Genomic DNA, 16958 nt, shown 5'->3' with positions numbered 1-16958 from the left:
GACGTTCTTTTCGGAAGGAGATGAGGAGGAATTGTTTTTGTCAGAGGGTGGTGGATCTGTGGAATTCTTTGCCACAGACGGCTGTGGAGGCCAAATCAATGGATATTTTTACGCCAGAGATAGATAGATTCTTGATTAGTACGGGTGTCAGGGGTTATGGGGAGACGCCAAGAGAATGGGGTTAGGAGGGAGAGATGGATCAGCCATGATTGAATGGCGGAGAAGACCCCTATTCTATCCCTTATTCTTAAACTGTGACCCCTGGTTCTGGACTCCACCAAAATCGGGAATATTTCTCCTGCATCTAGCCGGTCCAATCTTTGAAGAATTTTATATGTTTCTATAAGATTGCCTCTCATCCTTCTAAATTCCAGAGTATACGAGCCCAGCCGCTCCATTCTTTCGTCATATGTCACTCCCGCCATCCCGGGAATTAACCTGGTGAACATACGCTGCACTCCCTCAATAGCAAGAATGTCCTTCCTCAAATTAGAGGATCAAAACTGTACACAATACTCCTGGTGTGGTCTCACAAGGGCCCTGTACAACTGCAGAAGGGCCTCTTTGCTCCTAAACTCAAATCCTCTCGTTATGAAGACCATTAGCTTTCTTCACTGCCTGCTGTACTTGCATGCACCCAGGTCTCGTTGCACTTAGAAACATAGAAACATAGAAATTAGGGGCAGGAGTAGAGGCCATTCGGCCCTTCGAGCCTGCACTGCCATTTAATATGATCATGGCTGATCATCCAACTCAGTATCCCGTACCTGCCTTCTCCCCATATCCTCTGATCCCCTTAGCCACAAGGGCCACATCTAACTCCCTCTTAAATATAGCCAATGAACTGGCCTCGACTACCCTCTGCGGCAGAGATTTCCAGAGATTCACCACTCTGTGTGAAAAAAGTTCTTCTCATCTCGGTTTTAAAGGATTTCCCCCTTATCCTTAAGCTGTGACCCCTTGTCCTGGACTTCCCGAACATCGGGAACAATCTTCCTGCATCTAGCCTATCCAACCCCTTAAGAATTTTGTAAGTTTCTATAAGATCCCCTCTCAATCTCCTAAATTCTAGAGAGTATAAACCAAGTCTATCCAGTCTTTCTTCATAAGACAGTCCTGACACCCAAGGAATCAGTCTGGTGAACCTTCTCTGCACTCCCTCTATGGCAATAATGTCCTTCCTCAGATTTGGAGACCAAAACTGTACGCAATACTCCAGGTGTGGTCTCACCAAGACCCTGTACAACTGCAGTAGAACCTCCCTGCTCCTATACTCAAATCCCACTTGTCTCCTTGTTCTCGGGAGACATGGATAGAAAACATAGAAACATAGAAACATAGAAATTAGGTGCAGGAGTAGGCCATTCCGCCCTTCAAGCCTGCACTGCCATTCAATATGATCATGGCTGATCATCCAACTCAGTATCCCGTACCTGTCTTCTCTCCATACCCTCTGATCCCCTTAGCCACAAGGGCCACATCTAACTCCCTCTTAAATATAGCCAATGAACTGGCCTCGACTACCCTCTGTGGCAGAGAGTTCCAGAGATTCACCACTCTCTGTGTGAAAAAAACGTTTCGGGTCGAGACCTTACTTCTGACTCAGTGAGTTATTTCAGGCATGGGATAGAGATTACGACTTGCGTAAGATCTGACTTAACTAACGTAGACAAAATGCTGGAGAAACTCAGCGGGTGCGGCAGCATCTATGGAGCGAAGGAAATTGGTGATGTCACCTATTCCTCCATAGATGCTGCCTCACCGACTGAGTTTCTCCAGCATTTTTGTCTACCGATTTTTCCAGCATCTGCAGTTCTTTCTTAAACATTCTGACTTAACTATGATCCGACTTAACTAAGATCTGACTTAACTAAGATCTGACATAACTAAAATCTGTCATAACTAAGATCCGACTTAACTAAGATCCGAATTATAACCATATAACCATATAACAATTACAGCACGGAAACAGGCCATCTCGGCCCTACAAGTCCGTGCCGAACAACTTTTTTCCCTTAGTCCCACCTGCCTGCACTCATATCATAACCCTCCATTCCCTTCTCGTCCATATGCCTATCCAATTTATTTTTAAATGATACCAATGAACCTGCCTCCACCAATTCCACTGGAAGCTCATTCCACACCGCCACCACTCTCTGAGTAAAGAAGTTCCCCCTCATGTTACCCCTAAACTTCTGTCCCTTAATTAGCTAAGATCCGACTTAACTAACATCCGATTTAACTAAGATCTGACAATCAAAGATCTGACAATCTAAGATCTGATTTAATCTAAGATCTGACTTAGCCTAAGATCTGACTTAACCTAAGATCTGACTTACGTAAGGCCATGGAAGCATAACTGTACGTAAGGAACGGTGGTTAGGAGACGATTTCTCAGCCTGGAAGTGGTGGGGAGGACAAAGCCCAGAACCGAATAGGTCAGAAACAAAGGCCCATAGATACTGCAGATAGACCCAAAGTGCTGGAGTTTCAGCGGGCCCAGGCAGCATCTGTGTAACATCCGTTAGGAGAGGTTAGGGTGGGGTGGGGACCCACCCGAACCGAAAGGTCACCTATTCTTTTTCTCCAGAGATGCTGCCTGACCAGTTACTCCAGCACTTTGTATCTACCTGAGGTATCAGGTGTATTATGGAGAGGGCGGGGGTTGATAGGCAGATAGTGGAACAAAGGCCAGAAATGAAATGACAGGTGTGAGACAATAGGTTTGAACAGTAGCAAATTGTGAAGCTGGAGGAAAGAATGTGGGTGGAATTTCTAAGTTGATATAGTGGAATGAGCTTCCAGTGGAAGTGGTGGAGGCAGGTTCGTTGGTATCATTTAAAAATAAATTGGATATATAATATTAAAAGGACTCTTAGCCTTTTGTGGGAGTTGCAAGTGAGCATAAATGAAGACCATCAGAAGAAGAGATCCATCAGATACGTCACCTATCCGTGTTCTGCCTGGTCCACTGAGTTACTCCAGCATTTTGTGTCTTCCCCAGCATATTCAACCATGTTTGCTAAATGTTACACTAACCATGATGGACGGGTTCTGCACGATCATTACACTTGGGTCACCACAGCACGGAAAACTAAGTGGACGAACCACATCAACCATGTCCAAAGTGAGGGTATCCCCAGTCATACTCTCACCTCCTGACACCACAAACCACTCCCCTCATCTACAAGGCACAACCCAGGAGGATGTTGCCACAGAGGGCTGTGGAGGCCAAGTCAGTGGATATTTCTAAGGCAGAGATAGATAGATTCTGGATTAGTGCGGGTGTCAGAGGTTATGGGGAGAAGGCAGGAGAATGGGGTTAGGAGGGAGAGATAGATCAGCCCTGATTGAATGGCAGAGTGGACTCGATGGGCCGAATGGCCTAATTCTGCTCCTATCACTTATGGACACTTATAAACACGAACCTCTGCACTTGCTTAGATTACTTTAGTTTAATGATACAGCGTAGAAACAGGCCCTTCGGCCCATCGAGTCCTCGCTGACCCAGCGATCACCTGTTCACACTAGGTCTATATTATCCCAGTTTGGCGTCCTGCACATTAGGGGCAATTTACAGAAGCCAATTACCCTACAAACCTGCACGTCTTTGAAGTGTGGGAGGAATCCGGAGCACCCGGAGAAATCCCCATGTGGCCACAGGGAGAACGTACAAAACAAGAACATACGGACAGCGCCCGTAGTCAGGATCGAACACCAGGTGGCAACTCTGGCGCCGTGCCACTGTGCCACCCAGTTTACCGTCACCTCACAAAATTGTCGCCACTGCCAGGGGGAAGGAACAAAGGAGGGTTCCAGCATGTGGGGACCGCCGTGAGGATGGAGGGAGAACAGAGAGGGGCCTGGCGAGGGGGGCACGTAGTAATTTAATAAGTGCCCTTTATGTGGCTACTATTCGAATACCCTGGGGGTGCAAGCAAAGAATTTCACTGTGAAATTCACATTTGAATGAATGAATAAGTTTATTGGCCAAGTATTCACATACAAGGAATTTGCCTTGGTGTTCCTCCCGCTAGTGACAACAGCGACATACAGTGACAGTTAGGCACGACACATAAAGCATTAATGATATTTGCACTGTTATTGTTTGTTCTTGAGTTTTTATTACATTATTTATTGTGACTGTATATTCTGTTGTGCTGCAGCAAGCAAGAATTTTATTGGGATATGTGACGATAAAACACTCTTGACTTGACTCTTCGGGGGGGGGTCAAATGGATCATAATTTCACAACTAATAAAAAGAACCACGATGAAGAATAATGAGGAAATATGAAGAATAATGAAGAATAGTGAGGATGGGCCACATGGGAGTTCGAGGAAGAGCAGCCGGGAACAAAGGGAGTCTCGGAATGGGATGCTTTGCAACTTTGTCGGTGCCCTTTAGGTGCCAACTCTTTGCATACCTAGGCAATGCAAAGCAAAGGGTTTCAGAGTGACTTGTCACAACTGACAATAAAGTATTTGTTCAAGAAAGAACTGCAGATGCTGGAAAAATCGAAGGTAGACAAAAATGCTGGAGAAACTCAGCGGGTGAGGCAGCATTTATGGAGCGAAGGAATAGGTGACGTTTTGGTCGGGTCTCGACCCGAAACGTCACCTATTCCTTCGAGAAGAAGGGTCTCGACCCGAAACATCACCTATTCCTTCGCTCCATAGATGCTGCCTCACCCGCTGAGTTTCTCCAGCATTTTTGTCTACCATAGATATTCGTTCACTCGGTTTGGTTCTGTGCGATACTGTTGTGATACTGCTGGCTCGAAGGGCCGAATGGCCTCCTCCTGCGCCTATTTTCTATGTTTCCAGATGCCTACCTTCGCAATTTGGTCAAACTTCCCAAACAGTTCGTTCAACATGACGACCAGCTCCTTGGGTGAACAGTCACTGGCCAGACGGGTGAAGCCCACAATATCCGCGTACAGGATGCTGTGAACATATAAAAGGGACAATAAGTTTTGGTGAAGATAGATAGATATGATATGCCATTTATTGTCACTATACATGTACAGTGAAACTGAAAGCTGCTCGTACTCAGTGCATACATACAATTTAGCACAAAAAACAAGAAACAGAAAAAGCAAAAAACAGAAGGGAGATGAGGGGTGGAATAGGTGCACAAATTCTGCGGCGCTACATACATATATACATATATACATATATACAGATGGAAGTCCGTGTTGGGCGGTGTAGTCAGTGCATGTGTGAATTTGAATTTATAGTAGATATAATTCTCGGAAAGCAACTATTCCTGAGTCTATTTGTCCTGGATTTGATGCACCTATAGCGCCTTCCAGAGGGCAGCAGGTCGAACAGTCCAAACGCAGGATGGGAGCTGTCTTTGATGATCTTCTTTGCCCTGCCAAGGCAGCGGGAGGTGTAGATGTCCATCAGGGAGGGGAGAGGGCAGCCAATGATCCTCTGCGCTGTCCTGGTTACCCTCCAGTAAGACACAAAATACTGGAGTAACTAACTCAGCGGGACAGGCAGCATCTCTGCAGAGAAGGAACGGGTGATGTTTCAGGTCGAGTTTTGATGAAGCCTAAAGAAGGATCTCGACCCGAAACGTCACCCATTCCTTCTCTCCAGAGATACTTCCTGTCCCGGTGAGTTTTTTGTCTACCAAGTTTTGGTGATGCAGCGATGAGAAAGATGTTGTTAGCCTCTGCAGGAGATCCTTTTTCCCCTGTGGCTATCAATAGACAATGGACAATAGGTGCAGGAGTAGGCCATTTGACCCTTTGAGCCAGCACCGCCATTCAATATGGTCATGGCTGATCATCCCCAATCAGTACCCCCCGTTCCTGCTTTCTCCCCATATCCCCTGACTCCGCTATCTTGAAGAGCCCTATCTAGCTCTCTCTTGAAAGCATCCAGAGAACCGGCCTCCACCGCCCTCTGAGGCAGGGAATTCCGCAGACTCACCACTCTCTGTGAGAAAAAGTGTTTCCTCGTCTCCATTCTAAATGGCTTAAACTTCATCTGCCATGCATCTGCCCACTCCCCCAACCTGTCCAAGTCACCCTGCATTCCCATAGCATCCTCCTCACAGTTCACACTGCCACCCAGCTTTGTGTCATCTGCAAATTTGCTAATGTTACTTTGAATCCCTTCAACCAAATCATTGATGTATATTGTAAATAGCTGCGGTCCCAGCACCGAGCCTTGCGGTACCCCACTAGTCACTGCCTGCCATTCTGAAAGGGACCCGTTAATCCCTACACTGTGTTTCCTGTCTGCCAACCACATCTCTATCCATGTCACCACTCTACCCCCAATACCATGTTCCCTAATTTTGCCCACTAATCAAACTGTACAACTCTTCCCCTTTCTGTTGTGGGCGGACTGACTCCCCTCACCTCATAACCGCTGGGGGCAATTTACAGAAGCCAATTAACCTACAAAGCTTTTAAGAGGGAACTGCAGATGCTGGAGAGTCAAAGGTTACACAAAAAAGCTGGAGAAACTCAGCGGGTGCAGCAGCATCTATGGAGCGAAGGAAATAGGCAACGTTTCGGGGCCCGAGTCCCTGAAGGAAATAGGCAACGTTTCGGGCCGAAACCCGGAAGGGTTTCGGCCCGAAACGTTGCCTATTTCCTTCGTTCCATAGATGCTGCTGCACCCGCTGAGTTTCTCCAGCACTTTTGTCTATCTTATGACAAATTGACAGAATTCGAATTCTCCCAATTTTGTTAGTTCTTGCTGTCTCCTCCCCTTCCTCAGCCCCCCTGCTGTCTCCTTCCATCCCCCAGCCTTCGGGCTCCTCCTCCTTTCCCCTTTCTTGTTCCCGCCCACCCCCGCCCCCCGATCAGTCTGAAGAAGGGTTTCGGCCCGAAACGTTGCCTATTTCCTTCGCTCCATAGATGCTGCTGCACCCGCTGAGTTTCTCCAGCTTTTTTGTGTAACCTACAAAGCTGCTCGTCTTTGGAGAGTGGAGGAAACCGGAGCACCCGGAGAAAACCCACACGGTCCCAGGGAGAAGGTACAAACTCCGTACAGACCGGGTCTCTGGCGCAGTAAGGCAGGCACTCCACCGCTGCGCCACTGCGCCGCCCCTTGTCCTCGTTGCCAGGACTCGAGGGCCTGAGCTATCAGCAGAAGTTGGAGCGCAGGAGTCTGAGGGATGATCTGATAGAAGAGAGGAATTAAACTTGAGGGGAATAAACAGGGAGAAAGCACAGAGCCTTTTACACTGAGTAGTGGAGTCAAGGACCAGAGGATTTAATGGGGACTCGAGGAGCGACTTGTATCCATAGAGTGTGGTGGGTGTATGGAACGAGCTGCCAGATGAGGTAGTTGAGGCAGGGATTATAGACCACTCCTGACCAAAGATGCACCATCTAAACCAGATCCACCTGCCAGCGTTTGACCCATATCCCTCTATTCCTATCCATGCTCCTGCCCCAAATGTTACACATTTAAACGTTGTATGATAAAATACAGGCGGGATGACCCAGTTGAAATAAAATTGATAACAGAAGGCCTACTTTGTCATCTTTATGAATGCTGTCACGATCTACAATATCGACAACGTACCTGACATTCTGATGCCGTTTCACGTATAAGCTGTGGAAATTATCCCGCTTGTGTGGGTAATAATTACTCTCCCTCAAACGCTCAATTATAGAGAGTTTCATTTCCATTGATATATAAACTGGCAAGACCGACAACAGCAAACTTTCCTGCAAGAAATTAATTACAAGAGCACTGGTTAATATTTTTATCGCCACTAAACATTCACCATTACATTTATTATAATATCAGGCCGAAGCTTAATTCATTTTCATTGTTTTAAAATCAGCCTCAAAAAGCCATAAGCCATTCAGCATACAATAGACAATAGACTATAGACAATAGACAATAGGTGCAGGATTAGGCCATTCAGCCCTTCGAGCCAGCACCGCCATTCCCTGTGATCATGGCTGATCATCCCCAATCAGTACCCCGTTCCTGCCTTCTCCCCATATCCCCTGACTCCGCTATTTTTAAGAGCCCTATCTAGCTCTCTCTTGAAAGCATCCAGAGAACCTGCCTCCACTGCCCTCTGAGGCAAAGAATTCCACAGACTCGCCACTCTCTGTGAGAAAAAGTGTTTCCTCGTCTCTGTCCTAAATGGCTTACTCCTTATTCTCAAACTGTGTGGCCCCTGGTTCTGGACTCCCCCAACATCGGGAACATGTTTCCTGCCTCTAGCGTGTCCAAGCCCCCAACAATCTTATATGTTTCAATGAGATCCCCTCTCATTCTTCTAAACTCCAGAGTGTACAAGCCCAGCTGCTCCATTCTCTCAGCATATGACAGTCCCGCCATCCCAAGAATTAACCTTGTAAACCTACGCTGGGCTCCCTCAATAGCAAGCATGTTCTTCCTCAAATTAGGAATCAAATTACACTCGATAGGAATGGAACTCTCCAGAGAAGGAAGAGATGAGAAGCCATTTGGCATACACTAGATAGGAATGGATGGTCTCGACCAGAAACGTCACCTATACATGTTCTCCAGAGATGCTCCAACACAAAGTGCTGGAGTAACTCGACAGCACAGGCAACTTCTCTGGAGAGAAGGAATGGGTGACTTTTCGGGTCGAGACCCTTCGTCAGACAGACTTTTGGCCATTCCTCTGTCACCCATTCCTTCAATCTGGAGATGCTGCCTGTCCCGCTGAGTTACTCCAGCACTTTGTCTCTTTCCCAGGAATAGAAGAAACTGGCTTGTATTTATCCACGATAATTATCCAAATTAGTTTGCCACCAGATTTCTTGTGTCCGTTAGCGAGAATCAAATGTCTGGACTCGGAGCATTAAGTGCCAGGGATTTGAAACATTTTTGCGATCGTTGAATTGCCTGCAATATCGATCGTAAAGTTAGGCATTATTGTGCATTTATCTGCATGCACTGGGCAAGAGACTCTGTGCATCTACCCGATCTATTCCTCTCATGATTTTGTACACCTCTATAAAATCCACCCCTCATCCTCCTACCTTCCCGGGAATAGAGTCCCAGCCCACTCAACGCCTCCCTGCAGCTCGGACCCTCGAGTCCCGAATCTGTTGCGACTTTGATTTTATACATTTTCGGGGGAGTTGGGAAGAGGATCTCCTCACCTGCTGCTTTTTCTTCACATCCAATTGCATCCCTATTTGGATGCAGCTGAGGGTGTCTTCGTAGGTTTGCTCCAGAGCACGTTCCATGGAAAACTTATGGAAAAAGCCGACCAGGCAGCCGCACAGGAATATCACAGCATTGGAGACGAGCTGGAAAACCAAACCATCGACGTCAGTCTTTGGAATCCACACAGTATTTAACAACGCCAGCCAGCGCTAAAGACTAAACAATGATCACAATGGAACCATCCACATTGTACAGATACATTAAAGGGAGTAACTTCTAGCAAGACAAATTCCAGTAAAGTCCAATTAAAGATAGTCCGAGGGTCTCTAATGAGGTAGATGGTAGCTCAGGGCCGCTCGCTAATTGGTGATGGGATGGTTCAGTTGCCTGTTAACAGCCGGGAAGAAACTGTCCCTGAATCTCACCTTAGGGACACATAGAAAATAGGTGCAAGAGTAGGCCATTCGGCCCTTTGAGACAGCACCACCATTCAATGTGATCATGGCTGATCATCAAAAATCAGTAGGTAACAAAAATGCCAGAGAAACTCAGCTGGTGCAGCAGCATCTATGGAGCGAAGGAAATAGGCAACGTTTCGTCCCGAAACGTTGCCTATTTCCTTCGCTCCATAGATGCTGCTGCACCAGCTGAGTTTCTCCAGCATTTTTGTGTACCTTCGATTTTCCAGCATCTGCAGTTCCTTCTTAATCAAAAATCAGTACCCCGTTCCTGCTTTCTCCCTAAATCCCTTGATTCTGTTAGCCCTAAGAGCTAAATCTAAAGGGCCTGTCCCACTTAGGCGATTTTTTTCGGAAAATAGGCAGTCGCCACATGGTTCACAAAATTGCGGGGTGGCACCTGTATTACCGTGAGTTGTCTCCTTAAGTGCCGCCACTTTTTTTCTTGCCACCGCTGGATTTTGAAATGTTCAAAACCTTTCGGCAACAGTGGGCCTGACGTGGCTCGTCTTCTCCTGTCGTAGGTTGCCGCCAGTTTGTCGGCAGGTGACGTTGGTGGTCGCCAGTGCTGACTTTGGTGAATTCCATTGGCGGCTACCTGCGTCAACCTGCGTCAACCTGCGGCAACAGGTACCGGCGACTGAATGGTCTTCAGTTGTCGATCGACATGGTCGTAGCTTGTTGCGGGTGGTCGTAGGTTGTCGTAGGTAGACGTCCCAAGTCACGAGGATTTGTGTCGCCGGTTGTCGTGGCTTGTCGTCGACTAGGCAGTAGTCTGTCGCAGACCTTGTCGTAGGGTTGGTCCATTTCCGCGTCCCGCAACGACCGTGAATGTCGGCGGCAGTCAGTCGCCGAAAAATCGCCTCAGTAGGACAGGCCCTTAGCTCTCTCTTGAAAACATCTTGAATACAGCTCTGTACCTCTAGTGTTGGACATCTCTACCCTGGGGAAAAGGTTCTGACTGCCCACCTTATAAATAAGCCTCAAATTGATTTTTTTTAATGTTATCTAATAACATTAAGAGTGTGGAAGATAAAATTAAATTCATTGCTCGAAATATTTTAGTGTCATTGCTCCCGATTAAATAAATGAAACAATTTACCCAATTAAAATGGGGTTTTGATTCAGATTGTGTGTGTGTGTGTGTCCAGAACAGTCACGGTGGCGCAGCGGTAGAATCACTGCCTTACAGCCCTTGGGCGCAGAGACCCAGGTTGAATCTATCTGAATGGAGTTTACACCTTCTCCCCGTGACCTGTGTGGGTTTTCTTTGAGATCTTCGGTTTCCTCCCACACACCAAAGACGCGCAGGTTTGTAGAAACATAGAAACATAGACAATAGGTGCAGGAGGAGGCCATTCGGCCCTTCGAGCCTGCACCGCCATTCATTGTGATCATGGCTGATCATCCACAATCAACCCATGCCTGCCTTCTCCCCAAATTGTAGGTTAGAAACATAGAAACATAGACAATAGGTGCAGGAGGAGGCCATTCGGCCCTTTGAGCCTGCACCGCCATTCAATATGATCATGGCTGATCATCCAACTCAGTATCCCGTACCTGCCTTCTCTCCATACCCCCTGATCCCCTTAGCCACAAGGGCCACATCTAACTCCCTCTTAAATATAGCCAATGAACTGGCCTCGACTACCCTCTGCGGCAGAGAGTTCCAGAGATTCACCACTCTCTGTGTGAAAAAAGTTCTTCTCATCTCAGTTTTAAAGGATTTCCCCCTTATCCTTAAGCTGTGACCCCCTGGCCTGGACTTCCCCAACATCGGGAACAATCTTCCTGCATCTAGCCTGTCCAACCCCTTAAGAATTTTGTAAGTTTCTATAAGATCCCCTCTCAATCTCATAAATTCTAGAGAGTATAAACCAAAGGTTAATTGGCTTGGCGTAAATGTTAAAAATGTAAAAATGTAAAAAAATGTCCCTAGTGTGTGTAGGATAGTGTTAGTGTGCGGGGATCGCTGGTCGGCATGGACTCGGCGGGCCGAAGGGCCTGTTTCCGTGCTGCATTTCTCAACTAAAACTAAACTAAACAGATGGAAAGTCGGTAAAGCGGACTCACCTGCTGAGCGAGGAAGGTTGGCGGCTTTGACGTGGTGGACAGATAAATACTGAGGGTGAGGACGTGGGAGATGGAGGAGAGCAGGCTGGCGATGATGGCGTCTCTCATTGATAGCGGCAGCATTGTGTACAACACAAAGATAATGTACAAAAAGAAAGGCACCTTGAAGCAAGCAGACACTGTTTACATTTATGACTCTCTTAAAATGCACCTTCCAAACAAAGATAACAAAAAATATTTGAAGTTGAGTTTATCGTTGCGTACATTAAAACGCCTTTGCCCATGGCCTTGTTTTACTTGTGTAGGAAAGAACTGCAGATTCCTTCTTCAGACTAAACTCAAGTCAATCTTTCATTCATTGGGATCGAAATCTCTCCACATCATCGTCTATAACTCTCATTTCCCATGCCCGTGACTTTCAGTCTGATGAAGTCAGCCGCGGTGGCGCAGCGGTAGAGTAGCTGCCTTGCAGCGAATGCAGCGCCGGAGACCCGGGTTCGATCCCGACCACGGGTGTTGTCTGTACCGAGTTTGTACGTTCTCCCTGTGACCTGCGTGGATTTTTATCCACGATCTTCAGCTTCCTCCCACACACCAAAGACGTGCGGGTTTGTAAGTTAATTGGCTTGGTATAAGTGTAAATTGTCCCGTGTGTGTGTAGGATAGTAATAGTGTGCGGGGATCGCTGGTCGGCGCAGACCCGGTGGGCCGAAGGACCTGTTTCCCCACTGTATCTCTAAACTAACTCAACCAAGACCCGAAACGTCATCCATTCCTTCTCTCCGGAGATGCTGCCCGGCCCGCTGAGTTACTCCAGCATTTTGTGTCTATCTTTGCTTTAGGCCAGCATCTGCAGTTCCTTCATACACAGGGGAAATTTAGAGGCCAATTAACCTGTAAACACGCACATCTTTGATCATTAGTCATAAGCATGTGATTGGAGTAGAATTAGGGCCATTCGGCCCATCAAGTCTACTCTGCCATTCAATCATGGCTAATCTATCTCTCCCTCCTAACCCCATTCTCCTGCCCTCTCCCCATACCCCCTGACACCTCCTTTGAATTGTAGACGGGCGGCACGGTGTCGCAGCGGTAGAGTTGCTGCCTCACAGAGCCCGAGACCCAGGTTCGATCCTGACCACGGGTGCTGTCTATACAGAGTTTGTACATTCTCCCCGTGACCACGATTTTGTTTGTGGAAAAAGTTAAAATGTCAACTGTTTTACGAAGGCTCCCACCCCCCCTCCCCCCCCCCCCCCCCCCCCCCCCCCCACTACAATATTTAAAAGACATTCAGAAAGGTACATGGACAGGAAAGGTTTAGAGAGATGTGGGCCAAACACATGCACGTGGGCCTAGTGTAGATAGGCCTCTTGATTCTTCCAATTTCAGTAAAACTTCCATCTTTTGCCAAAATTATGAGGAGAATTGTTTCAGAAATAATTATCCAATTAATTTAATAACGGAGACGAGGAAACACTTTTTCTCACAGAGAGTGGTGAGTCTGTGGAATTCTCTGCCTCAGAGGGCGGTGGAGGCAGGTTCTCTGGATGCTTTCAAGTGAGAGCTAGATAGGGCTCTTAAAAATAGCAGTCAGGGGATATGGGGAGAAGGCAAGAACGGGGTACTGATTGGGGATGATCAGCCATGATCACATTGAATGGCGGTGCTGGCTCGAAGGGCCGAATGGCCTCCTCCTGCACCTATTGTTTATTGTCCAACTAAACTTCATAGCTGGGTTCAAATGAAATCCATTTATACTTTCGATAGGACAAGCCCCACTGTAATAAACACTCAGGAACCTATCGCTTGTTGTACAGGTCCCGAACATTTTTTCATGATATACCAAGCCAAAATTATTGCACGGCAAACAGCAGGTTTATAAAAATAATAGCAGAGTCAGGGGATATGGGGAGATGGCAGGAAAGGGGTACTGATTGGGGATGATCAGCCATGATCACATTGAATGGCGGTGCTGGCTCGAGGGGCCAAATGGCCTACTCCTGCACCTATTGTCTATTGTCTACAATAAGCAACACAACATCACAGCAACTTAAGATGGACACTTAATGCTGGAGTAACTCAGCGGGACGAGCAGTATCTCTGGGTGACGTTTCAGGTTGAGACCCTTCTTAGGACTGGTCCACCTCGGCCCGAAACGTCACCCATTCCTTCTCTCCGGAGACGCTGCCTGTACCGACCGCTGAGTTACTCCAGCATTGTGTGTCTGTCCTCAGTGTAAACCAGCCCCTGCAGTTCCTTCCTACACATCACCACCGTACACTGAAGATGTGAGAGGGACATACCTGGTCCCAGGCAGAGATTCGTTCACCAGTGAAGATGAAAACATAGCCCATGGTGAGCAGGCAAAGCCAAATGAACAAGGCAAATATCTTCATGCATCTTTGAAATAGTGACTCAATGAAGATGAGAACAAAAATCACTACAAATATCCCCAGAGCAGTGCATAACGTAACAAAAAAACGCAGATGATCCGGAACTCTCTGTGAAGGACAAAAACATGACATTAATGTGAAACTTAGAATCCCTCTCAACATTTCCGTACAAGGTTAGGCACTGACAAATGTTTATTAAACTGCTAAGTAACATAATACCCATGTAGAATGAAGTCTGAGGAAGGGTCTCGACCCGAAACGTCAACCATTCCTTCTCTCCAGAGACGCTGCCTGTCCCGCAGAGTTACTCCGGCATTTTGTGTCTAACTTCGTCGTAAACCAGCATCTGCAGTTCCTTCCTGACCCGTGTATATTGAACCCACCACAGATGTCTGGACTACAGGAATCGAATATAGGAGCAAAGAGGTCCTTCTGCAGTTGTACAGAGGCCTGGCGAGACCACACCTGGAGTATTGTGTGTAGTTTTGGTCCCCTAATTTGAGGAAGGACATTCTTGCTATGGAGTGATGGAGTGTAGGTTTACAAGGTTAATTCCCGGGATGGCGGGACTGTCATATGCTGAGAGAATGGAGCAGCTGGGCTTGTGCACTCTGGAGTTTAGAAGGATGAGAGGTTATCTCATTGAAACATATCAGATTGCTAAGGGTTTAGACACGCTAGAGGCAGGAAACATGTTCCCGATGTTGGGGGAGTCCAGAACCAGGGGCCACACAGTTTAAGAATAAGGAGTAAGCCATTTAGAACGGAGACGAGGAAACACTTTTTCTCACAGAGAGTGGTGAGTCTGTGGAATTCTCTGCCTCAGAGGGCGGTGGAGGCAGGTTCTCTGGATGCTTTCAACAGAGAGCTAGATAGGGCTCTTAAAAATAGCGGAGTCAGGGGATATGGGGAGAAGGCAGGAACGGGGTACTGATTGGGGATGATCAGCCATGATCACATTGAATGGCGGTGCTGGCTCGAAGGGCTGAATGGCCTACTCCTGCACCTATTGTCTATTATCTACACTTCATCCCACCCCACCGCTTGCGAAGATGCTGTCCCCTTTCCTCAATTTCTCCGTCTCTGCCACATCTGCCCAGAAGTTGAGGATTCCATTCCATCATTCCCGTATTGCACTCTAGTATTCCATTCTCGCAGAGCCACGGTGTGGGGCAGCGGTAGAGTTGCTGCCTCACAGCACCGGAGACCCGGGTTCGATCCTGACTACGGGTGCTGTGTGTACGGAGTTTGTACCTTCTCCCCCGTGGCTTTTCTCCGAGATCTCCCGGTTTCCTCCCACACTCCAAAGACGTACAGGCTTGTAGGTTAATTGGCTTGGCGTGAGTGTGAATTATCTCCAGTGTGTGTAGGATAGTGCTAGTGTGCGGGGGTCGATGGTCTGTGCAGACTCAGTGGGCCGAAGGGCCTGTTTCCACGCTGTATCTCTAAACTAAACTAAAGTAAACAATTCCAGGTAGGCAAAAATGCTGGAGAAACTCAGCTGGTGAGGCAGCATCTATGGAGCGAAGGAAATAGGCAACGTTTCGGGACGAGACTCTGAACGTCACCTTTTTCCTTCGCTCCATAGATGCTGCCTCACCCGCTGAGTTTCTACAGCATTTTTGTCTACCATCATAATAGACCAATATAGTTTTGTCTTTGCTGAACCATGGACTGTACTGTGCATTGAAGGACAAGACGTTTTCAACTTACCAGTTCAATGACAAAGAACACAATGATCAGAGATATACAAGCCACCGCAATGATCAGAAGGAAAAGGAAAACCAGCGGGAATTGTTGTGTGATACAGAAATAAGTCTCAAACAGCGAGTCTGCTCTTCGCCGAGTTTCATTTTCGTTGATAAAATATTTCCCCCTGGATGGCATTGTACAAAGTCCAGGTTTTCCTCTACTGAAGGTAAGATGTTGGCAGTTCAGAGCTTACAGCGGCTGGTGAAGAGTTGTTTGTTGTTACTGTCGGGTGTGAGAGGCTCCTCGCTCAGTTGCATGCTGTGTGCCCCGTATATCTTCTAGTGTGATGGTAGGGGGCTGGAGAGGGAGGGGGGGGGGGGGAGGGGAGGAGGAGGGGGGGGGTGGGGGGGGGGGGGGGGGGGGGGGAAAGAGGAGGGTCGGTGGTTGGGGAAGAGTTGTCACGACTCCAGGGCCGTTTCGATACTCCAGCCCGCCTCGATCTCTTGGCCAGTCCTGCCGGGCATGTTTCTTCAGTCTGAGTGAACAAAGTGCTTTAAGGGCTTCCCGATCATCCACGCCAGGAAACTAGTCTTCTCCGCATGTGGGGGTGGATGTTCAAGATCACCTCTGGCAGCATCAGTCCTGCAAATAGGCCAGGGGGGAGAGAGGGGGAGAGAGGGGGGGAGAGAGGGGGAGAGAGGGGGAGAGGGGGAGAGAGATAGAGAGAGGGGGAGAGAGAGAGAGGAGAGGAGAGGGAGAGAGAGAGGAGAGGGGGAGAGGGGGAGAGAGGGGGGGAGGGGGGAGGGAGGGGGAGAGAGGGGGAGAGAGGGAGAGGGAGAGGGGGAGGGGGGGAGAGAGAGAGGGGAGAGAGGAGGAGAGAGAGGGGAGGAGAGGGAGAGAGGGAGAGGGAGAGAGGGGGAGAGGGGAGAGGGGAGGGAGAGAGGGGGAGGGAGGGGGAGAGGGGGAGAGAGGGAGAGAGAGAGAGAGAGAGAGAGAGAGAGAGGGAGAGAGAGAGGGGAGAGGGAGAGGGGAGAGAGAGGGGGAGAGAGGGGAGAGGGGGGAGCGCAAAGAATCTTAAATGTATCAGGTAGTGCGTTTGTCTAGACTCCAGCTTCAGAGGGGGAGGGGAGAGAGGGGGAGAGGGAGGAGAGTCAGGTGAGAGAGGAGTGAGGGGAAGAAAGGGAGAGAGCTGGGAGAGGGAGGGGAAAGAG

General features: G+C 48.1%; 1 protein-coding gene across 2 annotated transcripts in view; it reads right to left on the bottom strand.

Annotated features, from left to right (window-relative positions):
* The window catches only part of adcy7 (adenylate cyclase 7), a 52727-nt gene extending 36598 nt beyond the window's left edge, over positions 1-16129 (bottom strand). For both annotated transcript variants that reach the window (XM_055648407.1, XM_055648408.1), the window contains exons 1-6: positions 15769-16129; positions 13966-14163; positions 11660-11821; positions 9122-9271; positions 7554-7699; positions 4835-4946 (exon numbers count right to left, since the gene is read on the bottom strand). In XM_055648407.1, coding sequence (XP_055504382.1) covers positions 4835-4946; positions 7554-7699; positions 9122-9271; positions 11660-11821; positions 13966-14163; positions 15769-15942 — 942 coding nt within the window. In that variant the 5' untranslated portion in view covers positions 15943-16129. The remainder of the gene's footprint in view (positions 1-4834; positions 4947-7553; positions 7700-9121; positions 9272-11659; positions 11822-13965; positions 14164-15768) is intronic.
* Between the last annotated feature and the right edge of the window lie 829 nt (positions 16130-16958).

Source organism: Leucoraja erinacea, chromosome 17 (assembly GCF_028641065.1).
Source record: "Leucoraja erinacea ecotype New England chromosome 17, Leri_hhj_1, whole genome shotgun sequence".
Classification (NCBI taxonomy): Eukaryota; Metazoa; Chordata; class Chondrichthyes; order Rajiformes; family Rajidae; genus Leucoraja; species Leucoraja erinaceus.
The sequence above is the reverse complement of the archived record's forward strand: the minus strand, read 5'-3'. Positions and strand labels throughout refer to the sequence as shown.